We start from the raw sequence: 25,207 nt of genomic DNA, 5'->3' as shown, positions 1-25,207 counted from the left end.
GCGCGCGCGCGCGCGCACGTACGCACACACACGCACGCACACACATACACTCTAAGAGGGGAAAAAAGAGTGTGTTACCGTACTTACTGTACAGCAAGCGCGTACAGGTTGCGGACACACATACACATACACACACACACACACACACACGCTTAATCTGAGCTGGAGTTAACACAAAACCATTTTAACACACAGAAGAGGTCGCGGACGATGAAACAGAAGACACCGCCAGCAATTTTTTTTTCTTTTTTCTTTTTTTTTTCTTTTTTTTTTTTTTACTCAGCACATGCATCAAAAAATCCCCAGTGTTCCAACATTCAGTATCAAATCTCCCACTGATAAATTCATATCTGAATTTACACTCAGGGTTTCATTTGTCTTTATACAGTTGAAAGAAATCGCTAGTGAAATGTTTCTGCTCAGATGGACTCTGTGTCGGTGTTAATCCACCTCATTCATTCAGTACAGTAGTCAGAGCTGAGGGATTTCTCTAGTGCACATTTACAGATAATTTTTTTTCTTTCTGAGAAAAATAGAAAAAAATGAAAGAGAAGAGGAGGATGAAGAGTGTCACTACGGCATCTCCATGCAGTAGAAATGTAAAGAAGATAATAGGCTTCAAACAGCAAAATGACACCGAGTTAAAAAAAATAATAATAATAAATGGGGCTCTTCAAAAACATTAGTCATTTAATATTTCCACTCATCAGTACTAGTTTTAATTCATATCCTGTGAGTATTACCATGTTTAATAGAATTAGTCGAAATCGCGCGGAGATGGTAATGATTTAGGCTATTAATCTCCAATTCATACATTTAAAAAAAAAAGCGTTAATAGCCAGCAACATTTCAAAACACGTTGATTTCAATGATAATAACAGTTTCGGTATAATAAGCACAAAAGAACAAGTCGTCACAGATAATTGAGAGGCGTTATAAATGCAATAAATAAAGATTAAGAGCTGAATTAAGTGATTTCATTCGTAGCACTGGGGGAATTTAATGCACCAGACTTATCAGAATCAGGATTATTATTATTATTATTATTATTATTATTATCAATTAAGCAAATCTGTGAAAATATATGAGTGAATAATAAGGTGGTGAAGCATTTTGTTTACTGAAGTGAAATGCAAATATTTGGCTTCTTTTGTATTTCTACACTGCATTTTAAATCATGCGATTTTTTTGCATTTGCACATGATTATTCATCATTCATTATTTTCAGCTGGCTGAACTGAGACTTTCTGAGATGTCAAAAAAAAAAAAAGAAATGGCTGAATAATTTGTTAATGTTTGTATCGACATTTATAACTCGCAAAATCTTTATCTGATGATGTATAAGTATTAAAAATAAACAATTCCCCACTCGTAATTTTCACACACACACACACACACACACAGAGAGAGAGAGAGAGAGAGGTTTAATCTGTTTACATTATCACCCTGTTGTTTGTGCTCTATTTAGGCTACTGATATAGACGAAGGTTCTAGAACACGGGCTCAGCGCGCGAGCACGAGTACAATTAAACCGTTAGAATTTAAACTGGAACGCGCCCTGACGTCATCACTGCGACTGGCTTAGCTGATTAGCTTCATATGATTAATAAACAAGAACGAACAAAACGAAACTGAAAACGTCCCGCATAAGACATGAGGCAGTGGGGATATATATTCTACTATCATTATATCATTATATGATTTAACACCATGATGTATGTGAACACTGTGTGAACCTGTGCTAACTGTGAGGTCATTTCTTCCTCTGTTGTCAGAGGAACGAGAAACGGAATTCTGTGAACGAAAATGTCGTGACTGTGATGGTGCAGTAGTGGCAACCCGAATTCTGCGCACGAGCTCAGCGTCATATAACGAAAATAGGCAGAGTGGAAATCCTTGATTCAGTGTGGGACAGAGATTAAACCCGGGACTAACGGTGTCTGGAGTCACAGCTAGGCCTCGAACGGTTAAAAGTGTCGTCGCGCGCTCAGACTTCAGCGGTGTTGACAAATGTACATTTTCTGGTTGTTCATATGGAGTAACATAAAATATAATACAGAGTTTATGGTTCTGGTAATTCACTGATAATTACTAAAATGGGAAGAAGAAGATTCATAATTAACTGTGCTACGATTAGATCTCGATCTCTCTCTCTCCCGATCTCTCTGTGTGTGTGTGTGTGTGTGTGTGTGTGTGTGTGTGTGTGTGTGTGTGTGTGTGTGTGTGTGTGTGTGTGTGTGTGTGTGTGTGTGTGTGTGTGTGTGTGTGTGTGTTCGTGTTCACACCTTTTCCCCACTCTGTCTTCCCTATGAGGGAACCTATCAGCTCATTTACTGACCCAAAATACAAAATGAAGGATTTCCCTGCTATTAGATATATTATTGCTCTGTGTTGATAGTCTTGTTGTCGATGTTTGTGGTGTTAGTATTGGTGCTAGTTGTGTTTAAGGTGGTGTTGTTAGTATTGAGAGCGTTGGGCTTTGATGTTGGCAATGTTTGTGTTGGTGGTGGTGATGATGGTGGTCTTAGTATTATTGATAGGGGTGTTCGTTTTGATGTTAGTGCAGATAGTGTTGGAATTCAGTGTTGGGGTGTTGGTGTGGCTGGATGTGTGTTTGAATGCAGTGGTAGTGCTGGTGATTATGTTGTTAGTGGAGACAGTGTTATATTTCTGTGTTGGTGCTGCTAATGTTTACAGTACTGGGATTGGATGCTGGTGGTGTTGGTGATAGTGATGGTCGTGTTGTGTTAATGGTATACTAGAGGTGTTAGTTTTGGTAGTGTGTGTTAATGGTAAAGTAGGGGTGTTTGTGTTAGTGGTGTTGGTGTGCTTAGTGTTTATAGTGTTGAGATTAGATGTTGGTGATATTGGTGATGTTTGTGTTGTGTTAATGGTGTAATAGAGGTGTTAGTGTTTATAGTGTTGGGATCAGATGTTGGTGATATTGGTGATGTTTGTGTTGTGTTAATGGTATAATAGAGGTGTTAGTGTTGGCGATCTTGATGTTAAAGGTAAAGGTGTTGGTGTTGGTGATGGTGTTAGTGGAGATAGTGTTGAATTTCCGAGTTGGTGGTGTTGATGTTGGTGATGCTAGTGTTGTGTTAATGGTATAATAGAGGTGTTAGTGTTTATAGTGTTGGGATTAGATATTGGTGTTTTTGTTGATGTTAGTGTTGTGTTAATGGTGTAATAGAGGTGTTAGTTTTTATAATGTTTGGATTACATGTTGGTGTTGTTGTTGATGTTAGTGTTGTGTTAATAGTATAATAGAGGTGTTGGTGGTGTTGGTGTTAAATTATAAGCCGGTGCTGATGTTGCTCTGCTCTGCTCTTATCTGCTCTTCGCCCAGATCCTGCAGGATCACAGAGGCTGATTAAGAAAGAAGAAGCGCAACCATAATGATGAGCCATAATGAATCCTTATCTCTCCCCTCCAGATCATCAGCCTTTCAGCGCGCCATGGTTTTGTTACATGGGATAATTTATTGCATCTAATACATCACAATGAATCTGATTGGGCTGCTGCTGCTGCTGGTGGTGGTGATGAGAAGGGGGTGGGGGGGGGGGGTTGTGTAGCGATGGCCAATGTTTGTGAAAGGGGGTGTTTTTTTAATCCCAGGGGGCAATGAAAAATGTCTTTGCGATTTTTAATTGGTACAAATATAAGGGGATCTGATAAAAAAAAAAAAATGAAGAAAGAAGTATAAAATAAAAAAAGGGAGTCAGGGGTAATCTTGCCTTCCAGTGTGCACTCGCCTATAATTAAGTGTGTCAATTCCAACCAGAACAACATCGACCTTCTATCACTGGCAGAGATCCCAATTTCACCATGATTTATTTCTCACCGAGAGCAGATAATTAATCATAAACACCGAAAACAGTGCAGCAACGCGGAGATAACGGAAATATTTGCATCTAAAAAAGATGCGATGGAGCTAATTCATCCCTCCAAACCTAAACCGCGGCATTACTGAAAAACCGCCAAGATTTCTAATTCTCCATGACCAGTCTTTGGAGAAATATCATTAAACCACGGAGAGAGAGAGAGAGCGAGAGAGAGAGAGAGAGAGAGAGAGCGAGCGCGAGCGCGCGAGAGCGAGGTGGAAAGATGGGTTTGGGTCTCTGTGGTGGTGATGTATATGTCTTGGTGGTAGACTAATACAGAAGCAATAGCACAGATAAAGATTATCGTCATGAACCGAAAAATACCCTTACAACAAAATAAGATAAAAGATACAACCGCTGATACAACGAGAGTGTGGGGTTTACTTTTACCTATCTTCATTATCTTATCATTCTCCACAAGATTAGAGAACATTAGAGATAATAATAATATTTATAATTAATAATAATAATAATAATAATAATAATAATAATAATAATAATAATAATAATAATGGATTCTGAATGAATTAGGATTCTGGAACCGGAAGGTTGTTAGTTCAAATCCCAGGACTGCCAGAAAGCCACTGTTTGGCGCTTGATCAAGGTTTTTATCCGCCAGCTACATGCTTGGATTGCATTCTACCTCGCATCTAAATCACTATAAAACCGTCTGCCAAATTATTATTATTATTATTATTATTATTATTATTATTATTATTATTCACGATTGTTGGATTGTTGTTTTGGTTTTACTTACCATAAAAAATTAACATTTGCAGCAGTAATTAACTGATGAGCATCTTTGTCCATGCCTCTCTAGTTCTGTCTTTCTGTCTCTCCCTCTCTCACTCATTCTCTATCTCTCTGTGCATGATCCGTCATTTCCAGTGTTCTGGTAGACTCGACCAGATTGTATCGGTTTATTTATTTCCTCCGCTATTTATTCATGCCAGAAAAAAAGGAGGAAAAGAAAAAGATGAGGGGAGATGAAGGGATAGAGACTGACGGATGTCAAAAAGAGAGATGAGTGCAGGCAATATTACGAGCGAGACTGTGGAAAATAAAAATAAAATAATATTTAAAAAAAAAAAAAAAACCCACAAGGATAGAGGAGAGGGAGAGAGAGACGAGAGCGAGAGAGCACTGAATGCTGTGAGACATTTCCTTCACATTAAGGTCGGGAATATGTCAAGGATTCGCTCAGAAGGCAAGGAGATATGTGTGAGAGGGAGTCAACGCAATTCAGCATTTAACAACAAAAATAGCTTCCGTGTGCTTCAAATGCTGTGTCTTCTGAAGGTCGGACTGACGGCCTGCTTTTTCCTATCACCTCGCACCATCATCTCTCTCTCTCTCTCTCTCTCTCTGTATATGTGTTCGTGGAGATGCGCGGGGAGGTGTTGATGGAGAGATGGAGATGGAGCAGATTAAGCTAATGAAATGGACAACAAAGGAGAATTAGGGACAAACGCCCCCTCCTTACACCACTGTCTGCCCCCAAGAGGGTCGCGCGCACAATAACGTGGCTTTATCAGCGCCGAAAACGCGCTCTAACGAGACATTTATTATCGAGCGCGTGCGCGCGCGCCACCTTACTCCGGTGTGGAAAGGGTTCCTGAGCGCGAGGACCCGCAGGATTCCCCCTTTATCCTGCACGCTTGCAAAAACACCTTGTTTATCTGTCTGTCTGTCTGTCTATCTATCTATCTGATAAGTTTCAGGCATGATCTCTGTGCGTCTCAATTCTGAAGGTCTCTAGTCTGTGTCCTGCTGTACCGGAACCAAATTGTTTTGTGTTCGTGGAACGTGTTGTTTTGAGCATTCCTAATCACCCCGCCTTTTGCTCTCTCTCTCTCTCTCTCTCTCTCTCTCGGTTCTTCTTCTCCTCTTATTATTACCTAGTAGACTAGACATCTTTAGTTCTTATTTCACTCGAACCTACGTAATAGATGTTTTGATTTTATTTGTGACCTGTTCTAATTGACCTTCATCATTCTTCATCAATATTTCTGTGTGCACTATATATACACTATGCTTTCTGTATCATTAAACTAAGAAGCTTTCATTGAACGATGGTGTCGGTGTGAGTTGTTCCCGAGCTCGGACGAGAGGAAATCAGCTAGTGCAGGGTCCAAATTCTGGTTCTGTGACTGGTATCGGATAAAGAACTTTATCTATCTATCTATCTATCTATCTATCTATCTATCTATCTATCTATCTATCTAGTAGATATTTAAATATATGCATTAATACTCATTATTTAAAATTTTCTGTCTGACGTATAGGACAGGACACACCTGAAGAGATGAAGGTAAACATATAGTTATCTATCTATCTATCTATCTATCTATCTATCTATCTATCTATCTATCTATCGAGTGATATATAAGATGGGTGACCTGTATATTTAAATATAAGTATGTCATGGCATGGCGACGTTCTTTGTCCTACACCGCAGTAATTACAAATCTCTCTCTCTCTCTCTCTCTCTCTCTCTCTCTCTCCTTTTTAAATGTCTCCTTTTTACTCGCTTGACGAATTAATTTAAGTGTTATGAGGACGGAGGGGGTCTTTAAGCTGCTTACTCAATGGCTATTTGTTGGCATCTTGAGTGTCTGAGGGAGACAGAGAGAGAGGAGAGAGAGAGAGAGAGAGAGAGAGAGAGAGAGAGAGAGAGAGAAAAGAGGGGGAGGATGGGGGCAGCAGATCTTGATTTTCATTGCAGTCTTTGGGAACAAATAGCCGAATGGTTTACCGTTTACCCCTTTTTTCTTCTGCACACCGGCATGGCGACGCACTGGCGCTGCAGGCTCGAGAGAGCGCGAGCTAAGATGACCAGAGAGAGAGAGAGAGAGTCTTTTCGGAGGGCGCCGGCTATCAGGTGTTCTCTCTCTGTCGCCCCCTCCACATAACTACCATACACACTCACACACACACACACACACGTACACACACGTACATACATTCGCACGCGGCTTCGGATTACAGCAGATCGGTCTTGTACGCGTTGTGCTTTTGCTGCCGCGCGCGTCTTGAAAAAAAAAACATACGAGTGTCAATGAGCCCAAATATCAAATAGCATTAGTGGGCCAAAGCCAGTGTGGGTGTGTGTTTATGCCCCTTCTTCCTCTTGTCTTAGTAAATGGTCTGTGTCAGGGATCTGTGCGCTGATAAGGAGCTGGGCCACTTAGAATAAATACTGTAACATAAATATAACCGGGTGGTGGGATTCACCTCACATGACTACTAAATCGATTTTTAAAACGGTTTGGATTCACTTTTTTTTTTTTTTTGGCTTTGTTGCTGTTTGATGATGTTTTTTTGTTTTGTTTGCACGTTACTTTTACCCAGAATATTTGTGAGTGGGTTTTATGAATCTGTTATATACCTGTTATATCTGTTGCTTTTAAATGACAAATCATTTTTGGACGCAAAGTTTAATTTTCATAATCAAATTTGATACATTTAACGTTTAAAGTGTTTTCTCACACACTAGAATTCGTAACTCATTCAGAACATGCAATATAATAAGAGAATACTAGCTACATTAAAGTGCACTCCCAGAAAAACAAACAAACAACAACTTCACAAACCAAACAAACCATGTCACGTCAAAAGTACATTTACTCTACCTTTAATAGCCTATACATTTTTATTTCATCTGGAAATGTGGATGTAGTGCAGTTTTAAAAAGGATTGAAAGTATGCTTTAGAGTAAAGCTTTAAATCGTGTATACTACATGCACAGTTATAGATAAAGGATACTTAATCAGGGTTTACAGTTTAGTACCCTTTTTTTCTGAGAGTGTAAGTAGTAGTAAATACAGGACTATAGGAATGAATGTGACACATAAAGAGGATATAAAAGGGCTACATTATAGTGTAGCTTGGGCTTAAGACGCATAATGAATAGAGTTAATATTTTGTGAAGATGTGTTTTGTGTGTGAATGAAGAGGCTACTATAGGAACTGATATTAGAACAATAATATATGTGCTTGTTTTAGTCAGAATATGGCGCAGTCTGCCCACTGGGCTCTTCTTCTCCTAATTGGCTGTTAGCCTTAATGACCTGGAAGGGAGTTGATATAAATGATATTTAGTTTAATTAAAATCGTATAAAATGACAGGACCCTGCGCTCTGCCATAAACTAAGAAAAAGCATAAAGATAAGAAAAAGCATATTTTTATATATATATATATATATATATATATATATATATATATATATATATATATATATATATATATATATAATGTATGTAATAGTAGTCATTTAAGTTTGCAGTGGGAATGTAATTGTGTTTGTTAAATGCACGCAGCCGGAGGAACAGTGAGCGAGTATGAAATGACTCATTCATGTTTTCACTCCAAAACACCTGCAGTCAATCTAATAATAATAATAATAATAATAATAATAATAATAATAATAATAATAATCCATCAGCCACTTTGATCTCGATTCAAATTTCCTGGTGTATAATTTATTCAGAGCAATTAATCTAGGTAATTGAAAAAATCCCCGCGCGCGCGCAGAGCGCAGGTCTGTATAAAGCAGTTTAAATCCGCTCACAGGAAGGATTTTAAAGCACAACTTTCCCATCTTTATAGCGCACCGAAGCCCCGTATTTCATTATCAGCTCTCAAATAACATAGGCACTGGCACCTTTTGGCTTTAAATATAAATAGTATATAAATATAAATAAATAAATAAATATGTGTAGTGCGCGGCGTTTTCAGAATTCGGGGCGTGTTTATTTTATTTTTGATTGACACTCGGGATCATGGTTAATCCCCTCTGCTTCACTCCAGCCCTTTTATTTTATTTATTTAATTTTTTTTCTTCCATAACTCATTTCTCGGAGCGCGAGATGCGGGACCGTGATGGTTGCCTGGGAGACGGTGATAGCGCCCAAAGCCCATTTCCATGTCTGTTATATGCGCGCGCGCCAGGGGCCGTTATTTCGAGCGCGTAGCCCCCCGTTTCTTTCTTTCTTTTTTTTTTTTGCAACAGAGGTCGCCACAAAGTCATTCAGCCAACACAGCGTACCCTTACGATGTCTCTCTCTCTCTCACACACTCCTTTTTTTTCCCCTCCGTCACGAACCTGCAGGAGCGCGCGCAACATCAGCATCCTCCTGATGACGTCCATCTCGCGCGAGGATGAACTGGCCCTTTATGATCCAAGGAGCTCGGATGCCACCATATCACTTAACTCTCTCTCTCTCTCTTGCACGAGACAAAGCTCTATAATAAGGAGTGTTTATTTATCTCTGATTTTGGGCTCCATGCAATAATGACCCCTATGTGTGTATTTATTCGCGCATCTGTGCGTCTGAGCTTTAATTAGGCTAATCTCTCAGTACACACCGAGGCACACCGCGTGCACTCACTCACCTGTTTGGCTTCTTTACAAAAAAGAAAACTAGTTTGTTTTAGGTACACTAATGGCACGAATTATAAACGATTCTAAACAACTCTTCCGATTCGCTCTCTGCATTGCCCGCTGAATAATCCCCCCCCCCTGTGTGTGAGAGAGAAAGTTTGTAATGTGTGCAATAAGGGCAGCTAGAGAGGCTTCATTAGTGCCTTTGGTTCGGTAATAAGCTCTATCTTCTCTGTGCACCTTCACAAAGTTTGCGCGTGAAACCTGTGAGGCTGATTACATATGAAACATATTGAATATATAAACATAGGAAGGGAGTGTTCAGGCTATTGATCGGGCTATCCAAACATTTCAACTCTCTCTCTCTCTCGCTCTCTCTCTCTTAATTGTACACGAAGCTCCAGGCTGAAACGGAGAGGGGGGGGGGATACTAACCTAAATTAAATAAATATTCTAATTAGAAACGATTTGTTTTATAGCTTTGCTTTTGCACCCAGTCCGTAATTGCTTTTCAAGCTCTTCGTTTCAAAACAATTGATAAAGAAGTGCAGGGAGATTGGGCCTGAAGAGCTGCACAACACTACTGAGGCTAAATATAATAAACATAAATAATTACATGAATGAATAATTATAGAAATAGACTCGGGGCATCGCGGAAAAAAAATAAAAAAAATAAAATAATAATAAAAAAAACCCCCAACAACAACAACTTTGTTTTAAGTGATAACGCTGATGCTTCTGAAACGGTTTTTTTTTTTTTTTTTGATTTCAAAGAGTAGACAGAGAGGAAAAGGGAAAAACTTCACACACGTCAAACTCCTGAAGTCATTTGATAATTAAAGCAATTAAAACGACGCGGGAAAACATGAAACCATTCTATCAGAGTGAGGGATATTTACCCCGGTGCCAATGTCAGGATCAAAAGATGTTTGCAATTCTGTTATTTTATACATTTATAGCCTGTAATTATGCTTAATTCAAGTCGAATCCAAAAAAGAAATAAAATGCACCAAATTCCTCCACTGATGCTGTATGTAGCACACTGATTAATAACCACTAGAAGCTCTTTAGATTTATTTTTGTTTGTCACCTTGGAGTGTATTTTAACCGAAAGGGGGCGTCAAATAATGTTCAAGTCTAAAATATAAAGTTCATTTAAACATTAAGAACCTTAAGAACATTAGAAATAATACATATTAGCGGCTGTAGTAGGGATACTCAGAGAATAAAGTAATTTATTATTATTATGTGATTATTATAATGTGATTTTTATTTAACTGCTGAAAGAAAACTTTACCAGATGGTTATTAGAGACTGCTCTAGCCAATCAGAGTAGAGATTTGTCTTAAGGTCACATGGTAAGTTTTTAAAGTGAAGCATGATGGTGGTAACAATAACCTTTGACATATTCTCATAGCCTCCGTTTTGATCTTTATAGATGTATAAGATGAAATTGATTCCGAAACATAAAACTATTGACTTTGAACAACAATGAACATTTTTTAAGACTAGGGAAAAAAGAAAAAAAAAGAAAAAAAAAAATCAGAAATCACCATGTATGATGTTTTCTAGACTTTAATAGAAATCTTGAGCAGTTGTCGTCTTGATCAGTTTGCCCATTCAACATGTAGCTTTGTAGGAAAAAGAAGGCAAAGAGTTACAGACTATCTTTTAGGGCAGTGTTTCCAGTCTGGCTCCTTTAGTCCCAGTCAGTCAGTTCAGATAATATAGTATTTCTTGTTAAAACAAACAAACAAAAAACAAACAAACAACAACAACAAAAACATTTATAGCTCTTTATAAGAATCAAATCTGTTTTGCTGGAGCAGGGAATTCACTTCACATACATAACGGTGAAGCACTATGGCTAACAGACACCAATCCATGTGATAAGAACTTTCACTGGGCGGTAGATTAAAGGAATACGATGAACATACAGTACTTATAAGGTGCTCACTACTGTTTAGTTTTAATTGTGGTTTGGAAATTTGCTCAGAACTTGGAAAAATTGAACGAGCCAGATGAACTGAATTCATGCAGATGTAAAAGTTGTGTTTTAAACCAATACAGCATAAAGGGGTGAGTTTTATAAGACTGTTGTTTCATAAAACAAAGACTTGGACTACTTTACATTGTCACACATGTGGCTGATCAGAAGTTGGTGTGCTATAGACTAGACTTTGTGTTTTAGTGAGTTAGGGTGAAGTTTAGGCAGAGTTTGTGATGTCAGTGTGATGAGTATAAAATTTGGAAAAAAGGGCAAGTTAGCATGAAACATTACAGCGATTTGTGATCAGTGTGTAAGCTGGACTGTAGGTTGTGAGAATGTTATGAGAAAACAATTTGCAAAAAAAAAAGAAGCATTATTATAATTGTCACATTTAAAGAACGCTATTCTTGTTCATCTTATTATTAGTAGTAGTAATAATTTTCAGAGACAGAAACATCTGCTTTTCTGCAGTTTCTCATGTTTCAACTTTCACTTAAAAAAAAAAAAAAAAAAAACACCACAATACATAATGTGCATCTTGTAAACACATATTTCCAAGTACAATGATCATATTGTCACCAAATCACACACCACTGAAATGTGATGTGATGAAAGTTAACTTATTATATTTACAATCTCATTCAGTCACTGATGGAGTGATGGGAAGGAATCGTTGGCTTTTCACTCTCTTCTCCCTCAGAGTACAAAGGACCTTGACCCCATTTCACCATTGACCTTTGCTTTGGACCACACATGGAAGTTCACCTTCAAATCTGCCTTGACTGCTAACACAAAACACACACACACACACACACACACACGCACGCACACTCTCTCTCTCTTTCTTTATATTGTGTTACACTGAGACAAATCATGTGCTTACTTGGTAATTGAACTCAGTGGTGTGTAAGACTCTCGATCCAAAACACTTTCATTATAAATTAGACTGTCCATCTAAAACAAAGGAAAACCCCCCAACAACCCTGATGTCATGCCTAGTAACATCTCAACTCTGCGTAGACAGTACTGCAGTTCTTTAGCATAATATTTAAAGGTAAATACTGAGCAGAGAAATATCTCTCACACACACACACATATATGAATTAAATGCTATACAGTGATGGTGATGTAAGTGAAGCACATGGTGATGGAAGCTGGCATTAGCTTAAATCAAGGCTGTGATGATAAATCAAATGTAATGATATACCGCAAGAAAATAATCATACCATCAACTTCATGCCGTTGTAGTACAGTTACAGGGCTCTGACGAATCATATTTTAAACTATATTTAATTCATTAATAAAAGAATCAACTACCATAGAGTTAAAGTTAGCTAATCGGACAACATTAAATATAAGTTGTGATTGGTGCACTGACTTACACACTCCTTCTTCATATGGTTTAACACTGGTTTGTTGCATACCGTGGTGTCTTGCCTTATTTTCTTTTGTTTGTAAAACATTTACTAAATTGTACTGTACTGTCCTGTGTTGTTAGTACACGTCTGCACGTGCACGTTATGTAGAATGTTTGTGGATCTTATTAGTTCTGTGTCTCCTGTGGGTTAGTGTGTTGTTTTATGTAGCACCATGGTCCTAGAGGAACGTTGTTTCGTTTCACTGTGTACTGTACCAGCTGTATATGGCTGAAATGACAATAAAACCACTTGAACGTTGAAATTGTGTTTAGCAATTAAAAGCTCGGTAAATGTGACTGAGGATCCATTTGACTTTGATTGAAAATATTGGCTGTGACCTACACCATGAAAAGAAAGGCAGTTTTTCCCCCCAGCTGATTACAAAAAATAAAGTTATTTTGTTTTTTGATTCAGTAGTAACGATCATCATTGTCATCATTCGTGTGCAACCAAAAAAAGGATTGTATGATCATATCCGGCTACATAATACAGAATATTTAAATCTGTAACCAGTTACATGTTTATAACAGATATAAAAGAACATGTATGAGTTACTCCTGGTGTCAGCCTTCATAAGATTTAGGCATCTACATTATTGTGCTCCTTTTTCGCATAAAATAAGAATACGAATAGCTGTGCATTTGCAGGGTCACCTGCGTAACCCTGACAGGCCTTGTGAGTTCTCATGACTGCTTACGTGTGCGTGCGTGTGTGTGTGTGTGTGTGTGTGTGTGTTTTCTGCAATCCAGGCCCTGCATCCAGGCTCTGATCAGAGAGCGAGGGCACGGCCTTCCTATCTCCTGTTTTAATGAGCGGCGCTATGGGTACCGTCGTGCATGTGGAAGACATTTCTTATCGCGTGGAAACAAAAAAGGAACGAGCATAAAAGCTGCACTTCGCTTTGATTCGTCCAATTGCACAGCGACGATCTGATTCAGGCATCTACATCTGCCTGCGATTAACGGGAACGACAGGTAACTCGGGCATATTTAACAAGATATTAAAGACGACGCAGAGCTGGAAGCGGCCAAGTGCGGGCCAGGGCAAAGTGTGTGATCAGCGGAGGAAACAGGAGAGGCTGAGCATCAGGTGAACTGGAACACTTAAGAGCTACAGCGTGTAATTTAAACACACACATGGGCCCTGGCATGGCCACAAAGGCTAGGATTTTACTCCACAGGAGATAAAGTTAAAGGGCAATGTGGTTTTGTTCCTACTGCAGAAACTCTGTCGTTCTGCATGGCAAAAAAAAAAAGAAGAAAAAGAAAAGAAAACCCGTTTAAGGGCACTTTCTCCTGCGAGCATGCATCTTAAACAAAAACTTGGCACAGGCACAGCACCTGGAGGGAGATGCTTCACGCTTACAGGAAATTCCGAGCATCAGAGGTCTTTGGGGATTGAAGCTTACAACACCACCACACCGAAGCGGTCACACGTGCCTACTTAATACGAGCGCACATTTCAGACAGATCAGTCTATTATAATTAATTCTTATTCATCTGAATGTATTATTATTAATAATATTATGACTAATAAACTCATTTCCCTTTGCAGGATAATTGCTCGGTGGTGAAGTGGAAGCATGTGACTAAGGCTCTGCGCTAGAACTGACAGAGAGTCTGCCTTAAGCAAAACCCTTAACCCTGAACTGCTCAGCTTTCTTTGGATTGGATTCTGCATCACTTTCAAGTCACTCTGGATAAAAACGTCTGCCAAATACCGAATGTCAACGTAGTACCTCCTAAAAGAGCATGAATTTGCAATCATTCTGAGCGAATTTGAATCCCAGAGCACTATATCTAGCTCTCCTCCGCCTCACTACCCCTGTGTGTGAGAGAACCGTGCAGCTACTCGAAGCCACTCTGTATACGTGAGCTAACAGACGCCTGTGATTGACAGTGGAGAGAGAAACCCCAGCGTTCTCACGCAGAGAGCCAGGACAGATATGCGTTCACGGAATACAGGGCATGACCTATAATGATCTCCTGAAGAAACTTTACACAAACTCCACCGGCCGTTTCGTTTTGTATAAATTATAAACCTGTAAATGATCCCGACCGCCCGTTTCATAGCGTTCCGTAAATGTATACAAAAGTAATGACCACCCACTGTGGAAAAAACAGCTTTTAATTGAATCCATAATAAAAGGAAACTGCACTTCCAGTCTAAATAAATCAGAACAATATTTAAAAAGGCTGAATAATGTACAGACGTATTTTTTTTTGTCTTCCTTTTTTCAGTGATGTGATCCCGATGAGTCAGCGCACGGCTGAACAAACTTGGATGAGGATGTATAACCTCAACGCGCGCACACACACACACACACACACACACACACACACACACACACACACCTACTGAATAGTCGTTAGCTTCCGTACAAAGATCAAATACACGCATCATAGGGTGACTGACATAAAAAAATTAACATATAGCCTTTTTGAAAATTTCATTTTAAAAAATACATAAATGACTACAGAGACTTTGATTAAAAGGAAGAGAGGAGGAAAAACGTCCAAATCGAGACCACAGGAGGGAGAGAGATGGAACTGAAATAAAGCGTGATGTGAACAGAAAGGCGAGGAGAGAGAGCACGAGAGTGAGACGATCAGTGCGCTTTACGTTTCCTCTTTTTTGTTTTTTTGTCTTTTTTCTTGCCAGAACACTTCACACAGTACCAGGACTGATCCTCTGGGGGAGCAGCTATGATTCCTACACAGGGCCTGAAAAACAAAGCGAGAAAGAGAGATAGGAGTGAGAAAAAGATTTTTATGTGGAGCGCGATACACAGATCTATCACGTACTGTATGTACCACAAAAACTCTAGTGTATGTCGGTTGATGTGATGCCTCGAGCTAGAAATGAGAAAGCATAGTAGTTAAACTGATATTTAACACAAGTATAATCATTAAAGTATTTTTATAATTATCTTTTTTTTCCTCTTTATAATTTTTTTGTATAATAATAAAGGGAAATAAAGCATTTCCCTAAAAAAAATTAACAGATCAATTTAAACAGGCAAATTACATTACAATAATGTAATAAAGCAGGAAATGCTGATTTATATGCATACAAAAGCTTTGCTATTTACTTATAGAGAAACTCTATCGTTTCTCTGAGAACCTACAGAAGACTACACGGGAGGAAGGGATCCTTCCTCATGAAAGATTAATGAATAAAATAACAGATTTTGTGCATTGTGATGGGGTTGTGTTGTGTTTCTCACCAGTGATACCAGTCATCGCACTCATCACAGCCGATCATGGGACTGCCATCATCAGGTTTATTACAGCCAGGGCAGATCCAGATCTTATTACCCCACTCGTCACGAATCTGTGGGCCACACAAACACGACAAAAAAAAAAAAATCTGTAGAACCTGGACAACCTCATCAGAGTAACAGAGTCGACGGTGAACATACGGACGGACTCTATTTAACTAGTTTCTGATATTTAATATAGCTTAAATGTGATATAATACATACGGCACAGTTTGATATGATTAAACTGTGGATAATAATAATCTGAAACATTAAGAAGTCACTTTATACTGTAGTTACCATTTAAATCATTCATTATACCCATATACAATTAGCTCATAATAAGAACTGGTAGAAGAACTACAAGCGATCCATTGGAGATAAGTAATGGGAGTAACGTGCACTAATCGGGAGAAACACACGTTGGATTACTAAAAAGAAGACAACCGTACAACCAATACACACACATACACGTGAGCCAAAATGGCTATGGAAGTACAATCATTTCAATCAGATGATAATGATGACGATGAGCCTCACCACGTAAGCGCTGACCGTCTCCGTGACGACGCTGCAGCCACGAGCTTTAGCCTGGCTGGCTGGGGCCTGAAACACCGGAGGCGGAGGGGGTGGCACCAACACAGGTGGTGGGAGAGGTGCAGGGATGACTGGAGGTGGGACAGGGGGAGGAAGTGCAGGAGGAGAACGCATCCGAGCACCGGGACCGGAGCGCGACACCGGCGTCCGAGGAGGTGGTGGGGTAGGTTCCAGGTCAGGGGTTACCTTACTGATGACGCTGAGAGAAAGATGGAAAGAGATAGAATACCGTAAATTAATACTAATATTTAATACAGAAAGGTCAAGGCTTTTTTTCCCTCCCCATGTTCGACGTCATGTACATAACGCTGTATTCTTACTGACCAAAAGCAGCAGGGATAATAACCATACCACACAACTTATTATTTCAGTTACTACAAAATGTTACAGACATTAAGAAAGAAAGAACACTGTAAGTGTTACTGTTTGATTGAATATTGTCTTATGAAAATGACATTGTATGTGTGCATTCAGTTTCATATAGAACTTTTATTTTATTCAAAGTTTAAATTATAAATGAACCTCAGTGACATAGTTAAGAAAATTTTTACCGTTGACTCAAACACTGTAGGACGCATTTGAAATACAACTGTGTCGTGTGTGTGTGTGTGTGTGTGTAATATTCAATTTCCCGACACACTAACACTTCCTTTACATTCCAGTAACCGTGCTCTCGACCTGTAATAACGAGGTGCGAGCGCTAACACATCCTTAACAGCACTCAAGCTGGCCTCTGTGCCTTTCATCTCTTAACATGTGATGTAAGAACAGTAGTTACGTCTGTCCTAAGTAATAACGGTGTAGTTTTTATGTATTAAAGTTGAAGATCGTGCAATATTAAAAATCATTTTCTGTAAAATAAACAGCCTTTTTGACCTTTCAATACTGAAACGATAATGAGCTCGGATTATACATAACAGACATGAGGAAAGAAAATACACTCCTTATCCAGTTTGTGTGTTATATGATGCAAGGTTAATCTCAGCGCAAGTAATCCTGCTTGACCCCCCGCTGTTGCCAGGCAACAGTGTGATTGACAAGGCCAGTGAGTGCAGGCAACCCCGGTCACCGTGGTTTTGACCCTGAGAGGGGTGTGCCAAGCGGCCGGCTCCGGTTACACGCACAGGCGTATGGTCATTATTTATGTCTTATCTGAATGACACCTTGAAGGTACATGCACACACGCATGCACAAACACACTCTCTGTTGTGCGCACACTTCACTGACAGCTCTCCTTCAGATGCTGTGAGGTGTGGGCTGATCAGGAAGTGACCTCACGATTCCCTCATGACCGTCTGAGGTCAAAGGTCAGGGGCATCCACGCTGCCTCGGGCATCAATGGAGCCAGTGTTAGGGTTTTAAATGCTTGCCACAAAACACAAATATACGCAGATACACGCCCCGACACCACCGCCACTCAGCTACCTAACCAACACAGCGTAGGGCTGTCAGATTTCTTTAAAAACCTAAATACGCTAAAATGTTTTGTATCCTAAGAGCTGCTCTCTGCAGACAGAACAGATACCAGCAGTAGCGCTACACCACGTATTCCCATGGCATAAACCACGGAAGATGAAAATTGTACCTCTTTCCTAATCAAAGGATTTTATCCCAAACTTTTCACTGGTTCAGATTTGGGTTTATTGTTGAGGATATATAGCTATACATTTTATATACACATCTTCAACACAGCTAGGCCGAATCCCAAATGGTTTCATTTGTATCGAATTAAATTTGTGCCAAAAGTGTTGAAAGTAACCTTTTCAAGAAACGGACAAAAATATACAATGAGAAAGAAAAGCACTCTGAAACTGAAAACGGTGAACTCGGTGGCAAAAATATAACCTGGTCTTCAAATCAACAGCGTTCGTGTGTTAACAGTTTCCTAAACTTCGTCTTCGCTAATAATGGTTTATGAATGCGCTGCCTGAGTTTCCTCTATGCTTTCAAACTTTTCGTTTACATTCGCCGTCCTGGCACAGATCTCATGCGTGGGCGGGGCTTAACACAGAATTACTCTCAATGGCTAGTGAGATTCGGCTCGACAGCTCGAGTGTTCAGCTGAGAAGGAGCAGGACGACGACGCATCAGTCGTATCAGACCCAAATACCAACGAAAACCCTGGCAACACCTTCATGAACCACGATTAGCGAAGACGAAGCTTAGGAAACACACGAATGCTGTTGATTTGCAGCACATGTTACATTTTCAGTTTCAGAGTGGTGCTGTTCTAACTCATTGTATATTTTTGTTTGTTTCTTGAAAAGTTACTTTCGGCACAAATTTCATTCCATACATTGAGTGTATTTGATTACTATACAGGGCATAACATATTAGCACTTAGCGCACTATACGCCCAATAGAACACTGTTTATGACTGAGCCTCAGTGAATGCATTTCATGTTTCTAATGATGTCTGTTGGAAATGAATTCGCTGCATTTCAAATGATGTGCCATTTACCCAAACGCTTAGATAATGTGCCTTTTAATAGAACAGAACTTGGGACCTTAAACATGAAGTTCATATGAACATTCAAATACTGCGCCCAGCCCCCCACCCACCACCCTGCACACACACACATCCCCAAAACATAAGCAATGTTGAGGGCTTTGTTCGTATGTAACAGTCACTATCAAAGTGCATGCGTGTGTGATAGAGAGAGAGAGAGAGAGAGAGAGAGAGAGAGAGAGAAAGAGAAAGGCCAGTTGATTATGTTCAGAGACCAGAGTACAGGTGCAAGGGAGGAGCACAATAAAGCAAAACGACAAAGACATAATACACGATCACACACACTTGCAGAATAAAGGCCTTCCTGTCGTCACACACACACGGACATACGTTAATGTTTCCTGCCTTGCATGGTGGTGGAACAGTGAGGATGAGGGAGGAAGACTAAAGCAAAGTCTAAACACACTCAAACCACGTCAACATGTTCACACACAAACACGCGCGCACACACACACACACACACACCTTACCTGTAGCCTGCTTATGTGTATGTTAAAAGAGTGGGGGGTTAAGTGGTGTGAACACTGGGACTATTGATAGCAGTGTGCGGCAGGAGGTGTGTGTGTGTGCGCGTCTCACACAAAAACCGTGGGCCGTCTGGGACTGGTCACATGACCCACAGGCTGAAACACACACCTGCATGCAGACACGCAGTCTCTGACCACACAGGGAGAGCCGTGTATGTGTGTGCGCGTCTTACATTTTGTCCTGTCCGGCTCCAACTTTCAGCTTTAGTCTGGGTATGACGGGAGACTGAGGAACCACGGGGGCTTCAACCTGAGCAGAGAGAGAGAGAGAGAGAGAGAGAGAGAGAGAGAGAGAGAACAAATGTGAGAGAGATAAAGGGAGGGAGAGAGAAAGGGAGAGATAGGGGTAGAAAGAAAGAGAGAGAATGATCAAAAGAGAAACAGGGAGAGAAAAAGAAAACAAGAGAGAGATAAAAGTAGAGGGAGGGAGAAATAGAGAGAATGATCAAACAAAAAACAGCGAGACGGTGAGAAGGAGAGAAAAAGCAAGAGGAGGCAAGAGATAAGGGGGGGGGGGAGAGAGAGAGAGAGAGAACATTGTATTATTTAATAGAACATCATCTTATAAATCTATATGGTAAGATCCTCAGTTCTCTTCCTCCACTGACACACACACACACACACAATATCATCACATTTCTTTAATACATTTAAATCTAAATAAATTCATATTTAGTACTTAAATGCATCTGAACATTAATAAGCCTAATTATTGTTTTTTTCCCCCCCACTGTAATGTTTTCTGATCTCTTATATACGACATTTCGATCCTACATTCCAAGGATCTGATCTTTTGTAGGAATTGTATTCAGAAATTATTATTATTATTATTATTATTATTATTATTTTTATTCAAGCCCCATCAACACACAGCTCTGCTGAATTCCATATCACTTCCTAGTCACTACACAGCCTCACTACTTCCCCTATAACATAGTGGCATTGTAGAACTATGTAGTGCCCTAGATGTCAAATTATACAGAATATGGAACAGGTGAATTTATTTTATGAGTTCAAGACAAGCCGAACAAAGAGATTGCGAGTCGAGCTCTAGGAAGATGAAGACAAGTAGAGACAGAGAATACTGAAAGCTGGAACAAGCTAGGACTCAGCAGGGTTTACTACAAGCGAGGAGCTCCGTGTGTGTGTATGTGTGTGTGTGTGTGTGAAAGAGAGAACCCCTGCTGTTGCACTAATCATTTAGTGCAGAAACACATAATTTCTCAGGTTTAACGGTTTTGTTTTTATTGTTATGCTGTGCATTTATGACAAAAAGCCTTCTACTCCTCCTCTCCCTTCATCTGTATCCCACCTTTATCCATCTCTCTCATCCTTCCTTCAGGAGAAAGTGAGGATCAGCAGAAGTGGGAGAATGTTTGGCAGGTTCTCAGGAAGGCCGTCCGACGCTGTGCTAGTGTGCGCTAACAAATGCGGGCTTCCCCAAAAAAAAAAAAAAAAAAAAAAAAAAAAAAAAAAAAAAAAGATACGACAGGCTAAGCACAAAGGCGAGTGAGGTTTTGATCTTTTCTTCTTTCTCTCTCCTGGATGGTAAGTCCCTTTATAACCTCACCATCACATATCTTTTTCACTTGATCATGTGGAAAATAACCAGCATCCCGGATAATCTCCATACACAGAGGACACGCTGGGCTCGGGCTACGCGAGGGCTGCAACTCTAAACTACTATAAATGATTTATCCACAGTTTGTACTCCGTTTGATTGGTGCGCTTCTTAAGTTAACTGGGGCCTCAAAAGGACACACTAAAGATATCAGTGCGCTTGTACTCATAGATATACACGTTACTACTGCCAGAACTCATCTCACTGCTCAAATGCCATTTACATTTTTAATATCAGCTGCAAATTGAAAGTCTGCATAGAGATGTTCAAAACACTTCCTTAAATCTGGGTTTATTAACAGAAGTCTAACAAAAGTACTTCTGAAGGTCACTTAATGTTGAAACTAAATGTCCCTTACTGTCATTTTAAAATATTACGTATCAGTATATAAAATGAAGCAAAAAAAAAAAAAGAAAATTCCATCTGGGATTAAGCATAACTATGTTAAAGAGGCATAAATGCATTTAAAAAAACCCCAATGTGATTAAGAGCTGATTGTGTGTGGTTTCTGCTACTCTGGTCCATCCGCCTCAAGGCTTTTGATGTGTTGTGCTGTCTGAGATGCTTTTCTGCTCACCACGGTTGTAAAGAGTGGTTATTTTAGTTACTGGAGTCTTCATGTTCGCTCGAAACGGCCTGCTCATTCTCCTCTGCAGAACTGCTGCTCACTAGATGTTTTTTTGTACCATTTTATAGACAGGTGCAGCTCAAAATATTTGAATATCGTGGAAAAGTTCATTTTCATTCCGTCATTTAATTTAAAAAGTGGAACTTTTGTATATTCTACATTCATTACACAAAGTGAAATATTCCAGGCCTTTTTTTTTTTTTTTTGGTTTAATCTTGATGGTTATGGCTTACAAGCTAAGGGATTTATAAGAATTTATAATACCGAAATGTCGACCTGAGAAGAGCTCTAATCAGATAATTAACTCCAAACCCCTGCAAAGGTTTCCTGAGGCTTTAATCTCTCAGTCTGGTTCAGTACACACAACCACAGTCACGGGGAAGATGAAAGTAAATGTTGTATTTCATTTGGAAATCGAGGTCTCAGAGTCTGGAGGAAGAGTGGAGAGGAACAGAATCCACGTTGCTTGAAGTCCAGTGTGAAGTTTCCACAGTCAGTGATGATTTGGGGTGCCATGTCATCTGCTGGTGTTGGTCCACTGTGTTTTCTCAAGTCGAGAGTCAATGCAGAATCTACCAGGAGATTTTAGAGAACTTCATGATTCCATCTGTTGACGAGCTTTATGGAGATGCTGATTTCCTTTTCCAGCAGGACTCTGCACCTGTCCACAGTGCCAAAACTACTAGTAACTGGTTTGCGCACCATGGCATTACCGTGCTTGATTGGCCAGCCAACTCGCCTGACCTGAACCCCATAGAGAATCTATGAGAGACACCAGACCCAACAATACAGACGAGCTGAAGGCCGCTATCAAAGCAACCTGGGCTTCCAGAACACCTCAGCAGTACCACAGGCTGATGGCCTCCACGCCACACCGCGTTCATGCAGTAATTCATGCAAAAGGATTAAAGCCCCGACCAACCAAGTATTGATTGCATAAATTAACATACTTTTCAGAAGGTCGACATTTCTGTTAAAATATTAGAATAAAAAAAAAAAATGATGAGATACTGGATTTTTTATTTCCATGAGCTGTGAGCCATGATCATCGAGATTAAAACAAAAAAAAGGCTTGAAATATTTCACTTTATGTGTAATGAAACTAGAATATATAAAAGTTCCACTTTTTGAATTAAATGACGGTGAAAAATGAACTTTTCCACGATATCCTAATTTTTTGAGATGCACCTATAAACTCTGTAAAGAGACTTTATGTTGTGTGTGAAAGGAGTGCAGCAATTCTGAAATACTCAAACCAGCCTTCAGCCACCAACAACAGTCAAAGTCACTGAGATACAGGCACTCCTAATGAAGTGTAGTGTAATTCTGCCATATCTCTCTAACAATAAGACTTAAAAATATATATATATATAAAAAAAAAATTAACCCAAGACTATGGGGGACATTGTGGGTTTTAGTAGTTCGTTCCTTTGTCACCGGTTTCAGCTTTTAATATTTATATCTATGCTAGCAGCTATGCATCATCAAGGGAAAAAGAAGTTTTTAAAGAAATTAGGAAGCGGACATAGATGAATTGGAGATTACGTCTGTCTGCACTCACTTTGACTCGAACACATTCATGCCTCTCTGGAAGGGGCCGTAGGGACCAGGCTTTCTTCACATACACACTTCCATCCTACTTACACACACGTGTTTTGGCCTCCCAAAGGAGGAGGAGTTGAGGCCCTGTCCCTACACGATAAGGTGTGTGTGTGTGTGTGTGTGTGTGTGTGCGTGCGAGAGAGTGTGTTTAAGGACACACATTCAGGGTCATCCTCAATGGCAGGTTCAGATAGTGCTATCTGTTATGTTAATTAGTCTTTAAGTGGCTCGCAATGTCTTTCTCCCCAAAAGTGCTCCGTCCTACTTAACCTGCCCTGTATCACGATGAGTCCAGCGCTTCAAATGCTCGCACTTGCGTTCAATACGTACACACCTGGGGTGTTTTAAAAGGAACGGGCGTGCACAAACGGATTAATCGGCTATTAAACGTACGTACGCCATGACCCGATGACCCGAGTCACTCTCAGGAGCCGATAAAGAGAAATAAAAACTCGTTAAAATGTTTTACAGGAGAATAATGAGATATAATACAACATAATTTAACACCACCTCCATTTAGCTTCCATGAAAGAGTGTTCGAGTAGAATAAAGATGAGGCAATGAACAGACAGTTTTCAGGTGCAAGCGCTGAAACCTGAGATCAAAAGTCCGGCAGAATTTAGAAAATGTTCTCCACAAAAATGCTCCAGGCTCTTGGATTTCCATTATCCTTTGGAGCAATTCCCAAAATTTATGATTCCCAAATTGCTAAAATCAGATCCATTAATATTTTTCTATTGAATGTTCAGAGAAAGGCTAACAGCTTCAGGCAGTGTCAGGGAACATACACTATGAAAACGAGGCTGAAAGCAAGGAAAAACAACATTTGTTCACCATAGGTTACGCTCGCTAGGTTCCATAAAAGTGATATAGGAAGGACAAGAGACATTAGCCTTGCCTTGTGATTAGTGAAGGTAAAGCTTACACAAATCTTACTCAAGCTCTGAATTGTCCACTTCACACTAAACAGGGGGTGTTTTCTTTTAGTAGCAAAGCACATGTAGACATTAAACAACCAACATTTTTTCATATTTCATTCTTGCATACTGTGGCTCATGAAACCTAATCCCAATCGAATTAGAAAGCAATCAGATATTTAGGTTCCCAGGCACTTTAAAGTGCTATGACAGTAATGGATATAAAGAATGATGCAGTTTGGTAAAGATGCAGCAGAGATGTGTGTGTAGACGCAAGTCCTAGTCAGATGTCATGTATGAGCGTCTCAGAGAGCTCAGTGCCACTTTGTAGTGAAATGCCCAACTGTGGCTAAAGTTAATTATTTAGATGCCGAAACAGATAAGGAAATTTTATACAGCTGCTCTGAGGTAGCAATGTAGGGATTAATATTTTAAAACATTTTTCAGTCAGATGTCACATCACACGGCAGGATGGTTTGTGTGAGTTTCTACAATAGAAGGAGATGTAGATATAACTTCAATAATTTACAGTATAATCTAAATACTAATATTACTAACAATACATACAGTGCCCTCCACTAATATTGGCACCACTGGTAAATATGAGCAAAGAAGGCTGTGAAAATTTGTCATCATTTAACCAAACAAAACACAGGTTAAAAAAAAAAACAACAAAACTTTAAGTATAGGTGTGCAACAATTATTGGCACCCTTTTAGTCAATACTTTGTGCTACCTCCCTTTGCCACGATAACAGCTCAGAGTCTTCTCCTATAATGCCTGATGAGGTTGGAGAATACATGGCGAAGGATCTGAGACCGTTCCTCCATACAGAATCTCTCCAGATCCTTCAAATTTCGAGGGCCACACTG

General features: G+C 39.7%; 1 protein-coding gene across 2 annotated transcripts in view; it reads right to left on the bottom strand.

Moving 5' to 3' along the window:
- Positions 1-14,785: 14,785 nt before the first annotated feature.
- taf3 (TAF3 RNA polymerase II, TATA box binding protein (TBP)-associated facto) overlaps positions 14,786-25,207 on the bottom strand; it is a 79,797-nt gene continuing 69,375 nt past the window's right edge. For both annotated transcript variants that reach the window (XM_053650795.1, XM_053650796.1), the window contains 4 exons: positions 19,742-19,818; positions 16,476-16,731; positions 15,903-16,009; positions 14,786-15,399 (listed from right to left, as the gene is read on the bottom strand). In XM_053650795.1, coding sequence (XP_053506770.1) covers positions 15,285-15,399; positions 15,903-16,009; positions 16,476-16,731; positions 19,742-19,818 — 555 coding nt within the window. In that variant the 3' untranslated portion in view covers positions 14,786-15,284. The remainder of the gene's footprint in view (positions 15,400-15,902; positions 16,010-16,475; positions 16,732-19,741; positions 19,819-25,207) is intronic.

Source organism: Ictalurus furcatus, chromosome 19, assembly GCF_023375685.1.
Source record: "Ictalurus furcatus strain D&B chromosome 19, Billie_1.0, whole genome shotgun sequence".
Taxonomy (NCBI): Eukaryota; Metazoa; Chordata; class Actinopteri; order Siluriformes; family Ictaluridae; genus Ictalurus; species Ictalurus furcatus.
The sequence above is the reverse complement of the archived record's forward strand: the minus strand, read 5'-3'. Positions and strand labels throughout refer to the sequence as shown.